Genomic DNA, 25,814 nt, shown 5'->3' on the forward strand with positions numbered 1-25,814 from the left:
CTCTTGCCCTTGCTGCTGCTCCTGCTCCTGCTCCTGCTCCTGCTGCTGCTGCTGCTCTTGCTCCTGCTGCTGCTGCTCTTGCTCCTGCTGCTGCTCCTGCTCCTGCTGCTGCTCCTGCTCTTGCTCCTGCTGCTGCTCCTGCTCCTGCTGCTGCTCTTGCTCCTTCTCTTGCTCCTGCTCCTTCTCTTGCTCTTGCTCCTGCTGCTGCTCCTGCCCTGCAGAACACAGACCAGCACCCCCCCAGCCACAGCTTGCCTGCACCGGGGGAGAGACCAGCACCCCAGGGACCGCCACAGCTGAAGGCGAGAGCAGTGTGAAGACCCTCTGTTTTACAATATTTAAACCTCTTTTTTTTTCTTTCAGTGAAATAGTATCTACCTTTTCAGTATTAGGCTGATAACTTCTGAAATGCCACGTAGATGTCTTAGCGTTTAAAGCACAGTTTTCAAAAAGGGCAAGCTCTAATTATGATAAAATAAACAAAAATACCTGGAACCAAATCCACTCTAAAATGGCATGCTCTCTGTCAGATACCACTATACACACTAGAGTAACAAAAACAGAGTAAAAATACTTTGGACGCACTAAATGATAGATAAACCCTCTCTATTACACAGACACACGCTGCTGTTAATCCCACAGGCAAGAACTCTTTCAACACAGGTCTTGATACAATTATCAACAGAATAATTAATAGACTGTTGCCTGCAACAGTCCATACTCTCAGAAAGGTACTATTCTACTATTGGTAAATGTGGTGATGACAACTGATGTCACTGCCAAAGTTTTATACCAATCTTGTATTGATTGGCCAGGCCAATTTTAAAATCAGAAGCATTAGTATCTATTGTACACTAATAAAGTCAAATGATGTTTATATTTTTATTATAAATTCACAGGGCCTACTGAAGGAAAAAAAAAAACAAAAAACAACAAAAACCAACAACATATAATTTACCAGAATTTTTGTTTCCCCATGTTTTATCACATTCCAGCTTCTGCTTTTCAATCTAGCTTTGCTTAGAAAAGACAAATGGCAGCTGGAGGTTTTGTTTTTGTTCCCCCTCCCCCAAAAAAGTTTGAATCCATGATTCTTAGGTGAGTTAAAAAAGTAGACAATCAAAGGAAGCCACTGGTTTTTTCCCCAGATGATCCTCAGACTGTGATGTATCGTCCTCCACATCCAAATCCTCAGTCATGTCCAAACACTGGGTGCATGAAGTTCGTTTTGTGACAGCCAACATACTCAGAGCCATCACACTCTTGCAACCACGTCTATTAGTGTATTTTTTCAAGGGCACTGAATATCCCTTGGAATCCTTAAATTTGAACTTGTAGTGGTCTAGATTGAAAATGAGGAAACCTTTGAGAGAAAAGTTCCTTACAACACTACTGAGCATAACCTAGTGTAGCTAAATAAATAAATAAATATGCACACACATATACACACACACATATATATGCACGCATGTGTATATATATACACATATATTTACATACATGTATACGTACATGTATATACATATACACACGCAGACATGCACACACATAGAGAGTTGTAACACCAAGGAAAAAACTGGGCTGGTAAATAAGGCAGCCCTAGTGAGAAGTGACCCAATTAACCCAAACTCCAATTAGCATAGCTTAGTCATTGCTGCACACCTAGCCCTGCCCAAGGGTGCAAAGGGCAGGGGTACTAAGAGAGATGGAGGGTGACAGAAAACACTGGTTTTTCTCTCACTCTTTTCTTGAACCATCTGGGAAAGTAATTAGGACTCCCAGAAGCATCAATTCCGGCAAATTACGCAGATGGTGGATGTGGCACTTATCTCACCTGATGAAGAGTGCTTAAAGCTTACAGACTAAAATACCATACAGTTTTAGTAACACTTCAGCAATCAAAAAGTTTAAAACAACATTTAAAAAGCAAGCATTAAAATTGGATGAAAATGCTGTCTGTTCTGTGAAAGTTGGTCCATAACCCCATTTTTGCCTGCATTGCTGAGGGACTACGCAATACATTTCAAACAAACAAACAGAAAAGGAAATTAGTTCAGTTTCGCAGGGTAGTTAAACCATAAATGGAGAAGCTGCTTGGTACCTCTAACTCAGATGCATTCTGCAAGTTATGTAGGCACTGCAAGGGAAAGCCATAAAAGATTGTTTAACTGAGAGAAGAGGATTATAGAGGATTGCTTGACTGTTCCCTGTCTGGCAATGTGGAATGTAAGTATCCTATGTTCAGCAAACATTTCAGCAGCAGGCGTTTGCCACTGCTGCTGACATACAAAGAAAAAACTGCAGAAAAGGGAGTCTTTGACAGGGTTGAGGAAAAAAACAGCTTATTTGGCCTTGTGCATTTTACACTGAAACATTATTATTTTGTTTCAGATTATTTTTCTTGAAGGTTTCCAGCGAGTATCTCAGATAAAGCAATGAAAACAAATACGCAGTCTTTGCTGACAAAGGGTAATGATACTTTCCACGGCAAGGGCATAACTGCAAAAAGTCAAGGAGGAAGATTTTTTTCCTTGTGGAAGCTGTAGCCTTATTTGCACTGGTCCATGTATGACTAACTAATATGGCCCATATTTTCAGGGCAGTGAGGGGATTTACTGCACTTGCATTCAAAGTTGTTGCCAAGCCCACTCGTTATCTGAGTCTGCATGCTGCATAGAGCTGCTGGTGATGTTCTGAGAGCTTTAGGTGCACAAGAAATTACGTTGCTCTAGGTGAGGTAAATTTCCAGGTTTGTTTGGGTTTTTTTTCAAAGATACAAGATGACTCCAGAGAACAGTAACACATTTTGCTGAATAGATCTGTTTCCTCCTAACGTTGCAAAATAGAACCTGTGACAGGCTTGACTTTATTAGTGCTTGTTCACAGTGGAGATTGCTGCTGCAAGATCTGCCAGCTGAGACCTGCAGGGACAAAGCACCAGCAAATAAAAGGAGTTTTTCTGTTGTTGTAGCCATCTGCCACATCCAAACCACTGAAAACCACCCATGTGTGAGAAAGCAAGGAATGAACAGTGGGACAGTGTTAAGGACCACTAATATTTTTCAGTACAACTACACTAGAAAAATGCTGTAGGGTTGATTGGGCTTGGAAGCACAGGAGGTTTCCATCCCCCCCATGAATACTGGAGCCAGTTTCAGAGGTGGCACAGAAGTTCTGGGCCAGAGGTTGCTATCCCTCCAGCCCACGAGATTTCACTGTTGACTGCTTTCTAGATGTCCCTGGTGGAGACATCCAAAAAAATCAGCACAAATCCCAAGGCTTTTGTATGAAGTTGTGGAATCACCATCCTTGGAGGCATGCAAGGTTTCACTGGAAAAGTCCTTGCACAACCCGAGGTCAACAGACGTGCTTGGAATGGGGGCTGGGTTTGATGACCTCCAGAGGTCCCTTCCAACTTGAACTATTCCCTGACTCCACAAATCCCCTCCCTTCTGGAGAGTGACCGCTAAGCCCTGTCCTTCACTTCCTATTCTTACAGCAGCTTTCAACCCAAAAACCAACCTTTCATCCAATCTTGTGGCAACTTAGTTTCTTTACAAAGTTTAATAAGATTTGCAAAAAGCTTCTCAAAGGCTTTTTGAAAATGCAAGAGGATTATTATGCCCACACGACCCCCTTTATCGGCATACTTACCGCCCTTCCTCCAAATGCCAGTGATGCTGGTCTTCACTGGAGCCTCTCCAACACCTTCCCAACAGACTATGTTCACCCACGTGTCCCCTGATCTCATTCTCTATCACAGACGGTATCATCTCACCAGGAATGGCAGCCGGTCCCACTGCTTCGGCATTCCAGACACCCTGCTAAAGCAGTTTTTGAACATACTGGCAGCCTCCAATGGCATCTCCAATGATACACAGACCCCAGACCCAGTTCTGTGGTTTCTTATTGGAGTTTCTGAGGAACATCCCCATAAGTGTTATCTACTCCTGGCCACTTAATAACATCTACTTTAACTATTTTTTTCTAATATTACTGTATCAGATCAAGCAATGCAGTATCAGCCTGATACTAAATCAAAACTATGAAGGGGGTGAAAAAAGATCTGATGGCAGGAGGAGAAAGAAAAATAACAGTTTTTTAATTTAAACCAAATCCAGTTTGTAGCAGAACAGAGCTGTGAAAGCAACTACTGAGTTGTGGAAAGCTGCTAACGCTGTGAGGGTGATTCATGGATTACCAGAAGCCAGCTCTGCTGCTGCTGCAGAAGTGCAGCGCAAGGATTGCTCTACAAGCTTGCTGCTTTTGGCGGTGGAGGGAACAAGGTCCTGTACCACAAGGAGGGGACCCAGTTGGCACCCACCTGCCCCAACCTGCTGCAGAGCTGAAGGGCTGAAAACATTACATGCTGCAGAATAAGACACCCCATTCCCAGCGGTAAGCATCCCCAACTGCAGATGTACAGCTGCACCGTGTAATTCTCACGTCATTGCTTAACAAGTGTTATTAATTGCATTAGATCCGCAGGTCAAAGGATCAAAAAAAAGTAGTTTATATGTTATTTCTGCTGGTTTAGAAACACAAGCCATCACCCCAGGGTGGATATAGACCATCACGTCATGCAGAGGAGCACCATCCATCCCACCCCAGCCTGCCCTGGTTCTCCTTGCCAAGGCTTGTTGGCTTGGCCTTGTGCTGAGGCTAAGCTGTGGGGAGAGCTGGGCATGGAGCAAGAACTAGGGGAATGGGGAAAGGTCTCTGCTGGGGTGGCCCGGCCAGAGGTACTGACCAAACCACTCCACAGGTCTCTGCTCCCTGGGTGTCCCCTTCCACAAGGGACTGGGAGAGATGTGGGACCACCTTGGCAGGAGATGCTGCTGTAGTTGGGGGGCCAGGGAAGGGAAGGGATGGCATATGGTCAGCAGGTTTTGAAAGTTCTGGGCTATTTTAATCCACTTTATGATCCCCTGGATAAGCGCTTAAGACCGAGTGACCCAGCACGTGAATTCTACAGGGAGAAGTGCCTCAAACTACTTAACGTGCTCCTGCAGAAGCTCTGCCCTTTGCCTGCCTACGGTTTTGTTCAGTAATGTATAAAGTTTCTAATTTTTCTTACTAAAAACATACCACAGGAATGCAGATATCATTCATTACATTAGGGAAATGAAAATGATCTAATAAAGTCAGCTGAACATGTGAGTTAATATGCATTTTAAGAAGAGAAAATTAAAGAACAAAGATCATACCTAGATATACAAAATATCTACCAGATAGTATATGCATAACAAAAAAAGTTATTCACCTATCAAAGTTGCAAGTTCTCAATAAGTCACAAATAAAACCTCATCAGGAGTAAGTTTCCGGTTTAAAGTTATCTTCTAACCCGTTTTATACAACTGCACTTCTCCAAAATTAAAAGACAGAGCACATTGTCAATCAGCTTTCCTTATACAGATGTTAAACGTCTTCCAAGTGGTCATTGGATGGCCATTTAATGATTAAAAAAATAATGTTGGTTTCCAAAAATCCAAAGATACAGTTCAGAGCTAGACTTCAAATCAGCGGCTTCTTTTTTATTATTTATTTATTTTCCTGATTTCTGCTTTCTTATTTTCCCTTCTGTTATGATTTCACTGCTATTTATTATACTCCTTGTAGTTCTCAGCCTCCTCCGCTGGCCACATACCTCTAACTACAGAGGCATGTATGGAGACAGCAAGAGAGGATGATCTGTGTGTGGTAACTGAACAATTTTCATGGATTTGAATCTTGTCCTCACCGCTTTCACTGTAACAGAAAATCACTTAATTTTAGTCTCACAGCCTCTCTCATTCTCCTGCACTCTTGTACTACTTATTCTAGAACAGCAGCCCACTCTCAAGAGGTGTTTGGCTGCTCAGGAGCCTTTACTGGCTGGTAATTGTACATGTGATGTGAGAAATGGCATGTGATAATAGGACATAAATGACAGTGTCTTTATAAATGGATTCTTTTTAAGAACAGAAGCCAGTGAATGACTATTTTCCTGCCTCATACCCTGGGTATATAAAGTATAGTCACAGAAGGGTTCTAGTTTGGGCTGTTGTCTTTTTTGTAGCTTTTTTTTTTTCTTTTTGAAGTGCACATCTGCACTAAATACCTCACCTCTGAAATCACTGAGGAGGACCAGGACAAATTTGGTAAGTTTTCACATAAAAAGTGTTCAATAAAACCCCAACATTTCTGAATGCCAGGTTTCCAAATGGAAAATGAAACCTTGATTTAATCTATAAATCAGTATTGTACTTTTGTGGTTTATTTTCTCTAACTTGAGGTAAATAAAAGTAACTACAAATTACCTTATATTTGTTGTTGGTCTAGAGTTTGCACAGATATAAACTCACTGATCAGCCCTAGATATTTTCTGGTAATGAGATTTAGTGTCTATTGCTTTATTAGTAGTATTATAGTTGCAAGAAAAATGAGGCCAAAAGGCCAGACTGCTCAGCATGAAAGATGGTCTGCTCAGAAACCATCAAAATAGATTAGCATTTAAGGGCCTAAATTTTTCATATTGCAAAAAAAAGATCACTTACAGAAAAGAGCAAGAAGAGGAATTTTCCTATATTATAACAATATACTATTCTTGATACTGCAGAAAAACTAGAAGAATTGCCAAGCAGTTTGAAAAAGGAGCTGGCAAGCAATTGCAAAGACAGTTGGTTGAGCTGGATGAAAAGAACACACATACAAGTAACGTATCAGGTTCATTTTCCACTTAGTGTCTATGAAGCTCTAGCATCAGTAAATTGTCTAAACTTCCTTTTTTACTTCTTGTTTTTTCTTTTTCATGGCAGGTGTGTTGCTTTTCTGATGGTAGTATATGCATTATAAATTTCCATCTGCTTCTCTTCTATTAACCTCATAGTAAAACTTCATGCTTTGTTAATATAAAAGAATGCAGTTTTGTTTGAATTTCACAAATCTTTTCCTTTCTTAGAGTTAACATTTTCTCTACTGAATCATAAGAAAGAACAAAATTAGTATAATTTTCAAAAATCATGTTCAAAAATCATGTTTCAAAAGTCACGTTAGCCTGCTAAGGATGAGATCTGACTTCTCAGTTTAAAACTGAAGACATAAACAGCATATGCCAAATAGCATCAACTTTATTATGGCAAAGGCCCTATTTTTGCCTTAGCTTCACTTCAGAGGCACTGGATAAGTCTCCGAATAATTAAGATGCTCTGACATTCTTACAGTGTAAGTATAAACAGTAAATACTACTAAAAGGTAACGTTTCAGGCACACATTTAATGTTTTGTTTCTTCTCTGAAAACATTTACAAAAAAAATCAGTCTTTTTCTGCAAGAAAAGATTTGGCAGTTCTTCATTGTTGGGGGTTTTTTTCCTTATATTTGAATCATCAGCAACTTTCACGCAGTGTTCTACAGTGAAGAGTCTTAAATTACATCGTGCTTTTCAATTACGTATTTGGCAGCAACTTAAGCTATAGTCTTGAATGTAGATTCATATCTCCAGAAATCTTGCCAGCATTGCCTAACAATGCTTTTTCGTCTAACAAAAATAATAAAGTAGGGGCATGATGTTTGGAAAAGACCAAGCAGGGCAGAACGTTTGGGAGCAAGGTAAAACAAAGGGGAAAACAAGTTACAAAGAACAAAATCAATTGTGTTTTCTCTTTAATAGCAATAGGAGCTTTCTACGAGCTTCTAGGTTTATAGATTTTTGCATGGATTTTACAAACAGTAGTTTATACAACAACATCCCTACAAGACAGTTTTATTCTCTTCTTTGGTTTACTTTTGGCAAAAATGTGTTCTGCTGGGACAAAATATTCTGGTTTTACACTTAGTTTTCCCCTCTGAAAGCCAATGCTCAGTAAAGTCTCTGTGCAATGATTTATGCAGCTTGTGCTTATTAACAAAAGTGAGTTCAAAAGAAAATAATATACAGCATCCAGACTAAAACAAAAATAACTTGTGCTTTAAGTCCAGGAGTGGAGTTACCTAAGGAATGGAGTTACCTAATGGCTGAACTTACCTCTTATTTCCTCTCTATTACATGAAAATTTTAAAAGAAAGAACATAAATGGAACTTATTTGAAAAGCTTCAGTCTTTAAAAGTATTTTCCATTCTTTATGAGTCAAAACATTTGTACTGATTTAAAATTGAGCTGTCAGCAAAGTAATGAGTAAGTATATAGAAATATTTTATGTGACACATTTCTATGGATTGCTAAATGGGATTTAATTAATTGAGTTTTAATCTTATTTTGGTACATCAGTGGTTTAATATGTACTTCTCTGCTAGAGAACCTGTTGTTCTAAATCCAGTCCTTTTATGACTTTAATTCCTGACCAAGAGAAGCTTGAAACAATCAGTCAGTAAGAGCAACAATCTGATAATATCACCCACAAAAATTTCTGAACTGTGTAAAAAATAATTAGTTCAGGCCAGATATATACCACTGAAACTTCAGATGGAGTGCGAGTAGGCTCTTCAAAAATCTTACCCATCTTCTTGCAATACCTGTGTTGTGGTATGGAGCATATATGGTAAATGCCTATCCATTAGATAATCACATCTCCTCAGAAGCTCCAGAATTTCTAAACTAAACAAAGATGAACTTCTCGCAAGTGAGTGGTCAAGACATTTGCTTGTGATGAGAAATGAATGTTTTACGGTTTTGATGTTCTGAATTCTGCTGATAGTGTTCTCCATCTGTCTGAAACTGTGGCTCACAATTTATAGTATACAAGAGACAGTTCGTTCACCTGAATTTGCGATTTCATACTTGACCACTGAAGACAGGAATAGCTTGGCAACAGTAAAAGAATGTTTTTAAGCAGGTGATGAAGAAAACTTAAAAGAAAATGGGTCCTGCAATATTTTGCCTGTGATTGGACAGTATTTTTAGCAAGGATGAGGATGAGCTCTTCATTGTTAATTTCACGAAAACCGCTTCACTTGTTTGGGTTGGTAAACCTTCTAGCCCGATTATTGCAGGGGGTGGTCATGCACAAGTAAGCTCTGAGCGCTCCTGGGGAGACGGAGCTCCAGTCCTCCATTTTATGAATGGGGTTTACAGGGACAGTACCAGGCACCCAGCTATTCCACTGCAAGGGGAAGGTGCCTTAGGTTAGCTCTACGCCCATGAGTCTTAGTGATTTTATCAATGTCACCCAATTCTCCCAGTGCTCAAAACCTTCCCAAGATGCAGCCAGACCTCGGCCCTTCTTTCCTTCCATCCTTGCTGCTGCTGCTGCTGCAGAGGAGCTGCAGAAGGTGCTTTAAAACTGGGGGTTGTGCCCTGCTGCTGCCTTACGGTCTGTACGGAAATTTTGAAACAGACTTTTATGGAGGGTGGATTTGACTGGAGGAGCATCAGAATGCCAAGCCTTAGTCCCTAGCAAATATCAAAACTGTTGCTACGGATATATATAGAATGTATACATTAACACCACAAGCTAGCAACTTAAATCCAAAGACTTCTCATTTATCTTGATCTCTAACCTGGTATCAGGCAGACTTCGAAGGCTAGTGAAGAATTCCTCTCATTCCCAATTGCCAATCTTTCGATTTTCAGTCTCATTTCAGTTGCCTTGTACAATCCGATGGTAAGACCACAATTTTTGTTATCAGTAAGAGAAATTCTCCCCACTAGCTTGCAGAATCCGGACACATTATTTAACAGTTTGAGGCACTTGGAATAACTGAGGAATGGCATCAGTTTCTGTATGGATCACCCTTTTAGGGTGTCTTCGTACAATGTTATGTGAGGATTAGGACTGAAGTCAGTTCTGCTTGGACACATCATATGATGCTCTGTCTTCACAGCAGAGCAGCAGTGATGCACAAGCAAAAAAATCAAAGGAGTGCAGCAAAGAATGACGAGATAGTAAGAAACTTAAAAAATATCAATTTAAAAGGTATAAACACTGGCATAAAGTATTGAGAAAGAATTAAAACAAGTTCACAAATTTATTTATTAAAATATTAACATGGGGGGGGGGCAAACCAATCCATCTTTACTTCTGTGACTTTGAAAGTAATTAAATACTAGCTTTATTGTGTCAAAATAAACAACCAGATCATCACATTCATTTTTTTCTGATTGCAATCAGCACAAGTTTCGCTTCTCTTGTCTTCCTTTAGGGGATGAGCTACCCATATTGTGAAATTAGCTGCAGCAGATACTGACAGGCTATTAAAGAACTGCGGTTCCTCAGAAGCTTCTCAGGTAAGTGCTGGTCTAGAATAAAGTCATGCCAAGACAGTGTTCCATTTGGAAAAACACTGTTATTTTACAAAACTGTTCTTATTAAACACCTTAGCTCCCAGAAGGAGATCCTGCAGAACAGTTTATTTGGCTCTCCTAGCCAGATCCCCACATGGCAGGAAAATAAAATCTTTGTGTGTGTCTCTGTGCTTGCACCTTCTCAGAACATCAGTCCAAAAATTTGGCCTGAAAAATCAGTTTGTTTTCATTCGTGACCTTCATCTGCAGAGGAGGAGGAAAAGACTTCATGTCAGGGAACTTGCTAAAGGGAAGGATCACATATATTCATGGTCCCATTATGTAACCTGGACTTTTGGAACTGCATGTATAAATTAGGCACCTAAATAAGTGACACGTATCTGATCTTGAACAAGTACCTACCATTGATGTCAGCTAAAAGTCTTGCTGCCTGAAGTAAAGGATGTAAGATCACAAATCTAAGTTACCTCATTACAAGTACTAAGGATGCTCAGAATTAATAAGGTGTTTTATTAATCTAGTATGCTGAAAGGAAATAACAAAGTGTACCAATACCATGTCTAGCTATTTTAGCCTCAGTATTTGCTTTTAACAAGCTTAAAGAAAATCTCTGAACAATATTGTACCATAATTAATGAAATACAAAGTCTCAGACCTTCAAAGAGGCTCTACATTGTTTTTAGGTCATGGATTTGATTGCCATTTATTAGCACTGAAACATCTTGCATTGTCCAAAGATGAATCTATGCCTGATTTCTTTCTTCACACCATCTACCAGAAAATAGATCATAATTATCATTTCATCTAGTAAGACACTATAAAGTCCTACAGCTAATCTTGGTGGATTTGGGCCAGTAGTATCAGATGGTTTGGAATCGGAAATCATGTGTCAGACACCTGGTTAGGATGTAATGCAACCAGCTAGAGGAATGACAGGATTTTCTGAGATGTCTTGAATATAGCTCCAATGACCCTTTTTATGTTTTAGAAGGAGGGCTTCTTATGTAATACCATAAATGGCAGCAAAACTCTATTTTTAAACTAATTTCTGATTATTAAGCATAATGGCAAAAATGAGCATTAAAAATACAGTAATTAAGATTATTATTGGGAAATGCAAGTGGAAAAGTTAATTATAAGAAAGGAAAACATCAGCAGAGTGATGTTAAAATGCTATTTGTGTTCTAAACAGATCTTGTGCTGTTATTTCTTGTTCATCTGTTCTCAATAACTTAGGCCTTCCGAGATCTTTTCCAAGCTTCCTGTTCTACTAGAATCAACTAATGTGCACTCATCTGTTCTTACCGTCCTTCTTTCTTTTTGTTTTTTCCTTTTGGCCACACTGCCCCGTACCTCCACAGCTGTATATTTTCAAGTAAGTTTTTTAAAATAAAAGCTTAATTACTTGAGCACATTAAAGGCATTTTGCTGATGGAATTAAAATTCTTTAGAGGCTATATGCACTATTGTCATAAACTGTATGCTAATTGTTCATTATAGGCCTTGATTAAGGTCTGTTGGGTTTCCAGCCAGAAGAGAGCAGGTCCGGGCTCTCTGGACAGGCTGTCTCTCCACCAAAGCCAAGCTGTGCCTGTGACCCCCCAACACGGTCTCTCTCTCTTGCCCCCAGACCCCCAGCTGGAGTTTCATCCACACCCCAGTGGCCCTCACACCGGAGGAGTGCAGGGATGGTGTCATGCTGAACGCGGGTGCCAAGAAACAGCGACTGCTCCCAACGGGACCTGGGAGATGCTCAGAGACCAGAAGGCACCTGGGTCCCCCCCTTAGTGCTGTAGCTCCCGTTAGGCAACGGGGGTCTCCATGAATATTCACCTTTCACGTTCTCCTCTTTTCCATAGCGTTTTAATTCTCTCGTTACATTCAAGATTAAGAGGAAACGAGGGTGTAGAGTCTCAGATCCATTACCAAGGTGACAGCATGGGGTTGCGATAGCAACCATGACCATCTTTTTAAAAAGAACCTCTTCTCCAATCTTTGCAGTACGCCATCACTTACTGCTTGAGTGAATGAGTTCATTAAAGATGTGAAAAGTTTCTAGTTACTCTTAAAAATTATTTCCTTGCTAGACTTCTTAAATATAGGCAAGTCACTTGAAACAGATTTTAATGGGCAATGACTAACAGTACCTTTCTCATTCTCCTGACACTTTATGCTATGATTCACTTAAGTACAGAGTGCTTACCTGAAACCAGCATTGAAGAAAGCTGTTGTTTCAAACAAAAGAGCTCTATGTTATTATGTACTCAGAAAAAACCCAAACAAGAGGTTTTCAGTATCTCAGTTCAGAGATAGGGGACTGGACCCAAAGTTAAGAGGCACTATTTACGTTAAGTTTTGCCTCATTTGCCAGGAATAATGGGGATCATTATCCTTTGATCTTGCTAGAAAATTGTGATAAGTTTTTCAATGAAAACTTGGATATTACAGTGGTACAGTTTGAGACATACACAGAGCAATTAAGATAAAACAAAGCTCAAGAGTCAGAGAATATTTAACACGTAAGTAAAGAAGAAAACCACTGGACATTTGGTCTTTAGTCCTGCAAAACAGTGTATGTGGATGTGGACTTAATGAATTTTGCTGAACTTGCTTTTGCATCAGCAAGCACTAATTAGGGAGCAGTATGAGATTCCCATATCTTGGTATACGAACTTTCTGTCAAAATGCCCTAGTCTTTTTATCACTCCAGAAGTTTTGCCCCTAACTTCAAGGCTGTCATGGTTTTGCATTTGAAAAAAGGTGGTGCGAGACATGACTCCATTACTGCATCACGCCAAGAGAAAATGAACTGTGCATGGTAACATGGTGGGATTCTAACACAGCTCAGGTTGTGCTTCACAGTCAAATGAAGGCACTATTTCAAAAAGTATTGCTAAGTCACACCCTCATAAAAAAGAACTGATTTTCAGCTGCTACAATACCCCTCAATTAGAAGGCTTATGTTTGTTGGAACCTGGATTATCAAACTCTGAAAAGGATGAACATCTGAATGAAGAAATGACCTCGCAGCTACCTCTTTTGCCATTCACCATGTGCTACAGCCTAGCAGCTAGAGATTTATTTACAGAAAAATTTGTGTAATATGCATATATATGCATAACCATGTACGTTATCCTCTCTTAATCCAAATTAAAAGAAACCTGTGACTAGGTACCATTCCCAGGTACCATGCAGCATTGTGCCAAGATCCCATCTCAGCAGAATAAACATCGCACAAGCCCCACGTTCAGTAGGAGAGGACACAGCTACAGTCAGTTCTCAGATGTGTATGCTGTCAAGTGCCACTGGGTTAAAAAAGATCTTGCAAAGAGTGAGGGCTGCTTGTTTTGGAAACTCAGTTCCTTGCTTTTGAAATAAACATCTGAAGTTTGCTGTCTGTCGGGCACCTTGCCCTCCATTGTTCCATTTCCCTGGCTGCAAGGAAACTTGGAGATGGGCGATATGTGAAAGACCTTGACAGTGATTTTGTTAGTGGTATCCATTCTTCACTAATTTTTATGTTGCTCCTGAGGCATAGGGATGGCGTTGCAAAAGCCTGTTTTATGTTAAAGCCCAGGAGTTTGTCAGGGGTCCCAAGGTGAACTTGCACTTTTTATTTCACCCGGAACAGCTCTGGCCAAATAAACTCATATTCTCACTGTCGCTCTTCCCACCCACAGCTCCTTTATAAAGGGACTCGGAGGGGGCTGCGGGGACCCCATCCTCCTCTGTAATCGACCTGGTGACTCGCTCCCAGCTACCCTGCAGGAGCAGGACCACCGCAGGAGCCCAGCCTTGCCACGCAGCCGTCAACAGCTCTTTGCAAAACACCCTGGGCAAAGCCATCCAAGGAACGGGCACGGACCACCCACGTGCGTTTCTAGTTTCTGCCTCCAACCACAGCTGCAGCAGGAGCCTGCCTTTCTCGAGGAGGTAACGACTTCATCAGAAGTCAGCGACGGTCTGCAAAGGAATACGGTGTCCCCTCGGGTCCTGACCACAGCTCCGGGGTGAGCTCTGCAGAGCCAGGCACGGGGGGGCTTCGGGAGCTTTCCCGCAAGCAGCCTCGTATGTGTAAGAAGTGGCTAAATATGTCACTGCTTAAGTAATGGAAAAGCTAGTCACCGCCGTTACAGAGCAAAACTGCTGCCCTTTGCAAGGGGCAGCAACTGCGAGCTGTGTCGCTTATCTGAAATCTCAGGAAGGGGCTTTAGAACAGCTCTGGTTTTGTCGCTTTTGGACTTAAAAAGACAAGAAATGAGGTTTATTTTGTTTAGCCTGAAGGAACTTTCAGATTCCTTCTTGTTTCCATTCTGCACTGAGGAGATACGGAGAAGAGTGTTTGGGTAAATGCCAAAAACCCATTTAGTATTATTTTTGTTTCATTTTCAGTACTTACACTTTTTTTCTAGAGGAATACTCATCTATACCCCAACTAGGGAACATTTCAAATGTTAATTTCTGCTTCAGTTTCACAGCTGTGAAGTACACATAATATTATTCACCAGGGAACTGACTGATAAAATTTTAAAATGCAGGCTATATGAGGCAATAATATTGACTTACTGTATTTTACTGCTATGAATGTTCTTGGAAAGGATTCTTCCGTTCTGCACAGCAAAGAAAAATTGTGTAAAACCTGTCCATAAAAATGAACAGATAATTACTGTTAAACCTTGCATTGTCCAAATTACAGAAGCAAGGCCCATTGGGATAAGAGATCAACACAGAAGTAGCAAACATTTTTAAATGCCAGTATGTTTTGTCTTTATAGTTAATCAATTATTTAAAAAGCAACAGAAAAAATAACCAGGAGTACAACATTACATAGGATCACAGAATCACAGAACGATTTGGGTTGGAAGGGACCTTAAAGACCATCTAGTTCCAAACCCCTGGCCGTGGGCAGGGACACCTTCCACTAGACCAGGTTGCTCCAAGCCCCATCCAACCTGGCCTTGAACACTGCCAGGGATGGGGCATCCACAACCTCTCTGGGCAACCTGCTCGAGTGTTTTGTCACCCTCATTGTAAAAAATTTTTTCCTTGTATCTAGTCTGAACCTACCCTCTTTTAGTTTAAAACCATTACGCCTTGTCCTATCACAACAGGCCCTGCTAAAAAGTTTGTCCTCATCTTTCTTACAGGCCCCCTTTGAAAAGCTGCAGTAAGATCTCTGTGGAGCCTTCTCCTCTCCAGGCTGAACAACCCCAACTCTCTCAGCCTTTCCCCACAGGAGAGCTGTTCCATCCCTCTGACCATTTTCGTGTCCCTCCTCTGGAGCCGCTCCAGCAGGTCCCTGTCTCTCCTGTGCTGAGGACCCCAGAGCTGGATGCAGAACTGCAGGTGGGTCTCACCAGAGCAGAGCAGAGGGGCAGAATCCCCTCCCTCGACCTGCTGGCCATGCTGCTTTGGATGCAGACCAGGATACGGTTGGCTTTCGGGGCTGCAAGCGCACATTGCCGGCTCACATCCCACCTTTCATCCCCCAGTACCCCCAAGTCCTTCTTGGCAGGGCTGCTCTCAATCCCTTCATCCCCAGCCAGTATTGATAGTGAGGGTTGTCCCAACGCAGGTGCAGGACCTTGCACATGAATTTAGTTAACATCAATCCTCCTTTCCACTTAGCACATGTAAACTGATGACAAAAATTTGTGTGAACACCTGCATCTCCAAACTGATGGTGAGCTTCACGTTTTCTTCCAGTGTTCAGTGTCATGAAAAATACCGTGAGCACTGCAAGCTGACACAGCCTCCTGGGAGGTGGTATTCATCCTGGATGTCTATTGCTTTTCAAATTCAGATGATGGTGCTGGTTTCTTGGCTGCTGAGCCAGTCCAGTGCCAGGAACGCTGCAAGGCCATACAATCAATATAGGGCAAGCCAACCACTGCACTGCTCTTCTGTCCTTTTCTGGGCCAAAATGCAGCTACAGAATTATGCAATTTTTTTTCCTGGAGCTATCTGTGCCAAATAAGCATGCAGTATTTTCAGGATGTTCAGTATACACCGTAATAAAAAAGATGATACTTTTTACTTGAATGGGGATGTATCTATGTGTCTTGGATACTAACTGAAATCAAGGCAGGACATCTGCAAGCAGAGGTAGTATCTCCTGTTAAATAAGTCACATATACACATGAAAAAAAACAGAAAAGCCTTCAGGTGCTATGGCCCTACTTCAGTGTGACTAAAAGCTCTAGTTGTTTTTCCAACTACAGTGGCTGGCTTAATAAAAAGATACTGCCTTTACCTGTAACCTCTGTGTTGTCTGGGTCTTTAGTAAACCACAGCCTCAGCAAAAGTTGATTGTAATCTAAGAGTTAAATTATTTTTAACTTTTTCTTTTTAAATAAGATAACACACATTTTACCATAACTTTCATGTAGGATAATTATTTCTGGAGTAGTCTTTCCTTCATAAGCCTTAGATTTCTAACTACTACGGTTTGCAACAACAAACATCTCTTTTAGCAGACCAGTCCCACTGTTCAAGTATCACAGCCGGTGCTTGTCAGGGGACTGTCTCCATCTCATGGAAGAAGAGTCATTAATGGGCTAATGAGGCTATCCGCACCAATTACCCAGTTTGTGTACCTACAAGCAAAACTGGCACTTTCACTTTTAGCCTAGATGTCAGATGTTGAAAGCTGTGCTTAACTCTTCATTCAAGTAAAAAATTCCACTTAACGGCATCAGTAGGTTTGCATGAATAAATGCCACATAAAAACCAATGTTTGCTGGACAGAGTTCAAAGAACTGACCCAACCCATCACACCCCCTTAAGCCTCCCCTACTTCTGCATCCCTGCGCCCTCAGCACGGTGCCGGTTTAACCACTGGCGCAGCCGGCTGAACTTGCTGCCCCGGCAGAAAGCCACTCACCCCCGATGCCTCGGATGCAGCCGGGACAGGGAAGACCCCATCGGTGGGATCGGCTGTAGGACCAAGCTGTGGTGACTGAACCCCCCCTTCTCCTTGCAAACGTTGCTGACACAAAACCACGAGCACCTTGCCACCGCGGGCAAGACAGAGAGCTGCACCACTCTTTGATGGAAGCCCGCCTGTGGTTTGTGGTTTGCTTTCGCATCACAGCTGCAAGTAATTGCGCGGAGGTAAAGCTTCTCTCCGAGAGCTGACCTGAGGACAGAGCCAGCTGAGGATCTCACTGACGTGGTGACGTCCTCCCGGCCAGGGACGCTCGACTGGATGACATTGCCAGTCGCCTCCATTGTAACCATGAGCGATATCTGTATTATCATCGCTCTTATCAACACGGAGTTCATAACGGCTTTTATCCACCATTATTTGAATGGAGTTAGATCTGGCAGATCTAAGGTAGGAAGCATTAGCAAGTATTTAGATGCTTAATAAAGTATACATACGTTAGTAATCCTGATGTTTGGCTGGTTTAACTCTCTCCCTACTGGAGCTCAATGGGTACGGTTCTTTTGTCTCCCATTTGCAAACATTATCCTGTGGACATTGGTCTGGCATTGTACAGGGACCCGCTTTAAAAACCAGATGGGTGGAAGTAAGGCAGCCAGGGAGGGATCTGGGCACTGTTGTGACCCAGACCTGCCCGACAGCCTCAACCTTTACCGATGCATAACCCCTCAGGGCAGTCAGGTTATGACACCGGCTCTCCCACAGCACGGCCAGCAAAGGGCACTCTCCCCACACACATCCCCTCTCCCCACACACAGCCAGAGGCTTAAGTACCTCTCCAGCAATATTATTTCCATTCCCCATCCCCTGCTCCCTCCCCTAACCTTCGAAAGCAGCTGCCAAGCCAAGTGGGCAGAGCGATGGGACACTTGGGAATTGGCGAGTGCTGACTCTCACAGCTTGTGATTGTACGATCTCAGGGGAATAGTGAGAGTTACTTTTCCAAACCATATCAGAAAGCACAGGTGCAAACTTCAGACCTGATTTCATTCAAAAATTCAGCATGAAATTGGGAACTGTACAATTTGCTATTGCAAAGGGCTTCAACAGTGAAAGGTTGGTTTTAAAATTGGTTTCCTATAGACTACACATTTTTTCCTGCCTGTTGTGATCTCCTATCCTGCAAAGACTGCTGTCACCAACATATGTGCTCCATATGGGGTACGCTCATAAACTTCTGAGTCCTGCCTTTGGAACACTTTTTACACTGAAGGTGTCCTTTATTTCGTGCGCAGCACTAAATCAGGTCAAGGGGACATGGCGGAACAAGGCACTACATGCAGAAGGAAAACATACAGCATCCAGCTTTACAGTTAGTATTGTCTAATTAAGGTTTATGGTGCCACTACATCATGTCAAGGCTCAAGCTGCAGTTCAAACTACTAGTCATAGTTTTCACCTGACTTTCTTGAAAAGATGGCTCCATGATAGGATAAATATAACTTGTTATTCTGTTCAAGCTGCTTGTTAAAGCAGCTTACAGAGCCAGAATGTCTTGCAGAGTCATCATGAAAATTTTCAATCCACAGCACAAAATACATTTCTCTGTTCTTCGCCTGGCTGATTAATGGTGGGAAAACAGATGGTGTTTGCTCATTTGTCAAATTAAACTAAACCCCCAAAATTATCACCAACAAAACACTCCTCCTGCATGATTTGGAGGGTTGATCTTAACATTGCTCTCATTAACACATCTCTCCAGGAAGCTCTAATTATCCAGCCAGTGACTTTTTGGTCCTTTGCCCACAACTACTCATTCCTTCTGTCTCTGCATTGTCCCTTAAATGCCACCTCAGTCTCACTGCCTTAATTAACCACTCCTCATCTCCCTCCTCTGCCCTGCTATTAGTCTCTAATTGCAAACGGCCAGGTCCCAGCCTTCCTCCATCCCCACCTGCAGTTCCCTGGACAGCCCTCGGTCCCCCACTCTGCTTCAGTCTCCTCACTCCCAAAAGTGCCTTTTGCTGCCTGTCCTGGTTTTTCCCCACTGAAGTCTCCTTCCCCCACGAGTACCAACACCTCCTCTTCTCGCCCATCCTGATCCTCCTCACCTCTCACCCAGCTCCGGTGCCTGCCGTCCCTGCTCTCCCATCACATCCCACATCTCCCCATGTTTCCCCTCCATTCTTCCCTACCAACCCCCTGACTGGCTCCCTTTCAGGATAACCCTTGTGTTTTCCATGTCTTCACGCGATATATCAGTATAACTAGAAACCTAGAAAGGGCTGGCAGGACAAGAAACTCAGAAATGCCCAACTCTGGGACATTAAATGGTTACCATACTTTCAAATTAGGTGTGTATTCTAGCACTTCAAAGCTCAGACAAATAAAATGGAATACTGAGTATATTTTTTTAAAGATAGCAACTTTAACACGCTGTAGGTTTTGTTCTTTGCTGTTGAAAAATAAAATAATAAAAAAAAGAGAATCTAACAGCCAGCCAACTCTCTCTCCTTTGTTCACAGCCACCTGAGTTAATAATTCTCTGTTCCTTCTGTGATCATCAATGAGAAAATTGTGGGGAAAGCAAACTAACTGACAAACTGTAGATATTAAATCAATGCGATCCTCCCGAGAATAAGAACATGTTTAAAGTAAAAGAAAAAAACACCTTAAAAGCTTGCAGATAGTTATTATGATTGAGAAGTACTGAAGAAAAGGGACTTATCTAAGCCTAGACATGCAGCTCTACTGATTTCATATGATTAACAGCAAACATATGATTAAACACTTTGCTGGACTTTACCCAGAAAATGCAGTTTTAAAAAAGCCTGACCATTCTTCCACAAATATGAACATGTTCATGAAACTTGCAAACAAAATCTCCTACTACTAACATTCTACTAAATGTCATACATGTAACAGCCTATTACTCATAATTGATACTTTCTTAAACTGAACTGCATCTTTATTTATTTAAATAGTCCATTTCTATTAATGCGGTACATTAAAAAAAAAAAAGAAATAAAAATACTATCTAAGCAACCACATGAGTCAATGCAGGTATATCTGAAGATCTTATACTACTTTTTTTTTATATGATCCATGTCTTTCAATAGGACAAGACATCCATGGTTAAGTTTCATCGCAGGTGCAGGTAGTTGGGTGAAGAGGGAGGGAAGCGAAGCAATTCTCCAAACCCCCCTGCGCTGCCCAAAGGGATGCGTGCTCCGGACCCTCGGAGTATCAGCTGTGTCACCTCCCCACCTGCCTCACCTTCCTGACATCTACCCTGTGGCTGCAAGAGGAGTGAGAAAGAGAAGGTTATGTATTCCTTTAAAAACCGAAGAAAACACACAAACAAAAAACCCCCACAGAACTGGTCAGTACGTAACAGCATTTCCTAGCGGACGATCGAGACGTGATTCAGAAGGCAGGCATTTGCATCTGATCTCATCGGCACTGGCTAAGTGGCCAGCAAGAGGAAGAGGAGGAGGAGGAAGAAAGCATTTCTGTGCTGTAGTCCTTATAAAATAGAAAACTGAAACAGGTCATCTCAATGGCACTGTGAAGGTGCCACGTCTCCCTGTCAACCATGAAAACAATGTAAGGAGGCATGATCAGAGGTGGAGATCTAAATTTAAATACGGTGAAATTAATTGATTGTGTGCTTTGCTTTTTTCATTGTGATCAGTTGGGCACAGATGTTTTCCTCTGATACTTCCCTATGCCTCACTACTTTTAAATGCATTTATATGAACAATGGTGTTGACACAGACCTACCTACCCTTCACATCCATTAAAAGCAAGACAACCCACCGCATGCACAAGAGGAACTTACAGATGAAGACCAGGCAACTTCAAACTGAACCTGATCGTGACCAAACTCTGCAAACAGCCAACAAACCACCCAAAAATGCACCCCAAAGAGTTGCAGCCACGCAGCTGCAGCCGTGCAAGGCAATGTTAAGCATTCACACAGTATCTTTGCAGCCTGGACCCTATGGGCTGGGCAGGAGGACCCACCGTGTCCCAGAGCCCATCCTGCCCTCACCCAGCACAGCAGGGAGGGGAACTTTCTTGGAGGGGTTATTGGGGCAGATCTGATATTAGACTGTGAACGCACATAGAGAAACCTAACTTTTGGCTCTAAATAGAAAGCACGCTTTTTCAAATGAATGTATAAGGATGTATTTACAATAAATAAAAGCAAACAGACAAGAGCCACTACATTACGTATCAGGTTTTTATACCCAACAGCTTCTTCCTTATCCAACAGAATCAGGAGAACAAACTATACATGACAAATGCTCATCACATTATTTGATGAACTACCAAAAGCAGTTCAATGAGGAGAAGGAAAATCAGTACTTCTATGGACTCATGGTAGTAATACACAAATAGGCATAAAAAAGGTCACTAAAATGTGCTCAAGCTTTGTACTTCTCTTTGTGGCACTTACTAAACATCCAGAGATTGCTCACATATCTAAAGAGTTAAACATTTCCATGTCATTTATACCGAAGGCATTATAAGTATAAACTGTTAAGTATATAAACATAACCTTTACACCTGACTATTTACCTTAAACTGTGTAATGTGTTTTATAAGCAGTAACATACTACATTCCCTCCTAAAAATTAAAACAATTCTAGCAAAATCAGATTTCTAAAATATTAAATATTATGAAGCACTCTGCTGTAAACAAGTCTTTTTGAAATGCAAGTTAAAAAAATAAAATCATTGGCACAAGATCAGTCGCATTTCTGACAATGCAGAGCTTCTTATCTTACTGAATTCTACGTGTTTCAATGCTTTCACATAACATTAAGAATAGAATTTAATCTGTAGACAATCTTCACAGCCATAGTACATTTTTATTTCACGACAATGGTTCTCCATTGGGGCATTCACCAGGATTCTGCTTTCTGGCTGTGACTTACTCTGCTGCTTGTGAGTTGCTTTGTTTTTCCATAGCTAAATCACCACTATTTTTGTACTTGTCAGCAAAATAATCTGAGTCAAAGCTTACAGACAAATCTGGAGGACTCACATAAACGTTTCCATTGTCTATTGTGACTTTATGAATCCTTTGTTTGACTCCTTTGGATTGCCACTGTGGTGTTGGTGATGGCTCCAAAGGGTTTATTCCTTCATATAATCCTTCTCCTGTTTCCAAAGTAATTTTATACTTATGCCAAGGACAAACAATACATGCTTGACCATCAATATCCTGCAAGAAGAAGAAGAAAAAATAGCATGTCATCAGCTTCTGATTCTTCTCCTGGAAGAGTATCTAGGACAAAAAACATGTTTGGTGATTTGGCTGCATGGCTGTCTGCTATTTTACATATATAACCACTTGTTTCGATGTCAGGTTCAGATAAAAGTATTCAAAAAGATGCGTTACAAGTTTTCACATGACTCTATGGCACTACACTATTTTTATTTTGCTTACGTACCTCTATTTCTCCAAGACGTAAAGGGCCTCCTTCATCTGAAACACAGTAGAACACAGTATTTATTTATGCAGCAGATTTTATGCTTAATTGTTGCAACATTGAGATCATATGTGCAAATATCTTACGGTAGCAGCGAGAGTCCATAGCATGAAATTTCCCTTCATGGTAGAAAACAACAACTTCTCTGCCGTTGACTTTGGCTGTTACTCTTCGGGACTTCTTTATGTCATCTTCTTTGCCAATCAATATAAGACCATCTGGCTCCATCCCAACTGCTCCTGTGCTTGAGCTGCACAAATCCACATCCTTAAAAGACAAAAAATTTAAAAAGCCACTTATAAAGCAGTTCATGTTTGGATTTCTATGTGTAGAATGGATGTCTCGGTCTCAGAGAAAAAGCCAGCCCATTTAACACATGAGATGAAAGGAACAGAAGTTCTAGTAACAGACTATCAACGAGCACACGAAGCAAAGCACAGGAGTTGGGTGATCATGTTTAGCCAACGTCTTCACTAACAGAACCGGGACTAGGAAAACCAGCTGTTGCAGACCTGATACCTGAGGCTGAGGCAAGATAAATTCTCAATCACTATTCATTTACTCTGCACTTTAATCGCCTTATCCCCTGGAAAGCTATATGCAAAAAAAATACAAGGACGCTACTTGTAAAATACTATACCGTTTAGCTATACAAAGGGAAAAGAGTAGCACTTAGATGTGAATCCAATACTCTTTAAATAACACTATGGCTAGAAATACAGACTGATACAACCTGATAAAAAATTTCCTCTGCAAAAGGGAAAAAAAATTTGTTTATTGAGAAGCTGTATTCAACCTGGCCTTTTGAGCAAAAGTGTCTGCCTTTCCCTTCCTCCTCTTACCTGTTTCAAATGTCTAATAGCCTCTCCCTCTCCCAGCAGAGGACATAAGCATTCCTATTAAATTTGCTTACAATTAGCTACCGTGTTCCAGTCCCCTCTGAATGCCCAGCACAACCATACCACCCTCGCTTCCTCAGAAAATCAGGCTAAAAAAGGCCTTTGTACATGCCGAGACCAAAGGGGATCCCGCTGCAGAGGGGTGCAGAGCCACGAAGAGCCGCACCGTACCTTTCGTCCACACCAGATCGCAACGGAGATGAGAAAGCAGATGAAGAAATGGAGGCTGAGAATGATGAGGTCCAGCATCGCCCCTCTTCGCTGTGCCTACGGCAGCTGTCCTGCCTTGTCCACATATCTAACGTCGTGCCTCGCAGCCCGTCTTTACGTGCAAACCGGAGGCAGCAGGGCTGGCCCCTATAGCACCAGGGGCAGGATGTATGGAGGCTCAGCACGGCAGGACCCAGCTCTGCCAGGGCTGATAAGGAGCAGGGACGTGCTGGGGCTGGCCTGATAACAGAAGAAGAGAACTCCGGGTTCCTCCTGCCACCATCCCCGCCGTGACCCCGTGCCACCACCGCCTCCTCCAAGCGGGACACGCTGAATCAAAACCCTGCTCAGAGCCGTGCGTTACGTTACGTGTTTATTTGGGATCAGCAACTGCGTGCTTCCTAATAAACTGTTACAGGCGGGAAGACTGGTACAAGTGATGGTGTGGCATTTTCAAGGCCAGTTGTTATCTGATTTGCACACGCTCAACCGTAAGGACTGACCCTCTGCTTTCCCGTTTACAGGAGCTTCCACCCAGTCTTACCCAGAAACTGAAACGTCACTGTCAGACTCACAGGACGATCCAGTACGACATTCACACTTATTTTCTTCAGAAAATAAGCACAGCGCATAGCAAACTAACCACAAGAATGGGACTAGGAGATCCACAGTTTTTTGCTCTTTTTACACCTTTCAGCTTACTCTGCCTATAAACTCTCCAAATTGGCCAAAATCTTAACATGCAGAAGCCTGTAGGTAGAAACACTCTTACGAAGACACCTCTAAAAAACTTTGCGTCTATATACACACACATTCAGAAACAGACACACATACACACGCCTGTACAGCAATGCGCACACACACGCATACATAAGTACATCCAAACCAGTCTTAAAATAACACTTGGCAGCAAACTCCCAGCTCATTTAGTGATGACATGTCTACAGTCAGCCTGGGTTTTGTATACATAAATTATCTAGGCACCCCCGGTCTGAAACCTGGCTCTATCTGTCAGCACGTTGTAGACCCTACATGGCCCACCAGCATAAACAATTAATGGCAAACAGCTTCATTTTACAGTCAAGGCTTCCACACTTAACCTACAAGCCCTGTAACCAGACCCTCTTACTGCAGACCTACTGTTGGCCACTTTCTCATCCATGAAGCAGACGTGTAGCTGCAAAGTATGAACAGAACATGAGAGATTTCAACCTAGATCAGCCCAGGAGGCAGTGAAAGCCCCAAAGGAGGCAGCAGTTTCTTGCCTAGGGGAGTCCCCTGAGTTTCGGACAAGACCCAGCATAAGGGAAGGGCAACAACAGCCCCCCGAGGTGGTTTTCACCCGATGTCGCCTTCTCCACTTCCATCTCAGCCCCTGGCCTGGTGCCACCTGGACAACACTGCCTGCGTGGCTGGAACCAGAGGAACGAAGACCTGCTTTCTCCCCCCTTTCTTTAAACAATGCAGCCACGGGCGTTAAGCGTGGATCGGGAGATAGCTGAGCTGGTGAGCATCCCCTGCCTCTCCAAAGCACATCAAAACGGCAATTTGCCTGCCTGCCCTCTCACAGCCCCTCCATCACAACCTAAGGTGAAATAACAACCAGTTTAGGTTGCTCCTGTTTTTTCCAGGCCGATGACTGTGTTAAAATCATCTGCCGAAACAAGAGATGGAGTACCATGGCCCACATAAGCCCCCTGGATCCCAGGACAGAATCCTGAGCTACCAGCCGGCTACCAAGAGTGGCACCTAGCCACGGAAGTAAAATCATTTCAATCAAAAAGAGGAAAGGTTGTCATCTCCCCTCCCTGGCATGCCGCCACACACACACACACATATGAAGTTGATTTTCTGCTAGGTTTTTCCTGATGTCTTCTTCAGGGTTTGGCCGCTTTGACGTTCTCTGAGCGACCCCGCACCGCGCTGGACAGAGGCGTCCCTGCAGCCATCTGGCTGGAACGACAAGTCGAAGGGATTCGGGAGCAGCGAAAGGATTCGTTTTCCCGCTAGAAACACAGCTGGGTTTACGAGTCGTAGTCGTTCACGGCTGCACCCCGCTCCGAATCCTTCTCCCCCTTTGGGGAAAGGGAAAACGA

General features: G+C 42.3%; 1 protein-coding gene across 1 annotated transcript; it reads right to left on the reverse strand.

Annotated features, from left to right (window-relative positions):
• Nucleotides 1–19,571: 19,571 nt before the first annotated feature.
• Nucleotides 19,572–24,557, reverse strand: RFESD (Rieske (Fe-S) domain containing). The gene is made up of 4 exons (XM_010578019.1): nt 23,680–24,557; nt 22,696–22,876; nt 22,571–22,605; nt 19,572–22,341 (listed from the first exon to the last, which is right to left on the reverse strand). Exons 1-4 carry the CDS (start codon nt 23,755–23,757, stop codon nt 22,048–22,050), a joined length of 588 nt encoding a protein of 195 aa, XP_010576321.1. The 5' UTR covers nt 23,758–24,557; the 3' UTR covers nt 19,572–22,047.
• Nucleotides 24,558–25,814: the final 1,257 nt, after the last annotated feature.

The sequence above is a fragment of the Haliaeetus leucocephalus genome, unplaced genomic scaffold, assembly GCF_000737465.1.
Source record: "Haliaeetus leucocephalus isolate CR32 unplaced genomic scaffold, Haliaeetus_leucocephalus-4.0 Scaffold598, whole genome shotgun sequence".
Lineage (NCBI taxonomy): Eukaryota > Metazoa > Chordata > Aves > Accipitriformes > Accipitridae > Haliaeetus > Haliaeetus leucocephalus.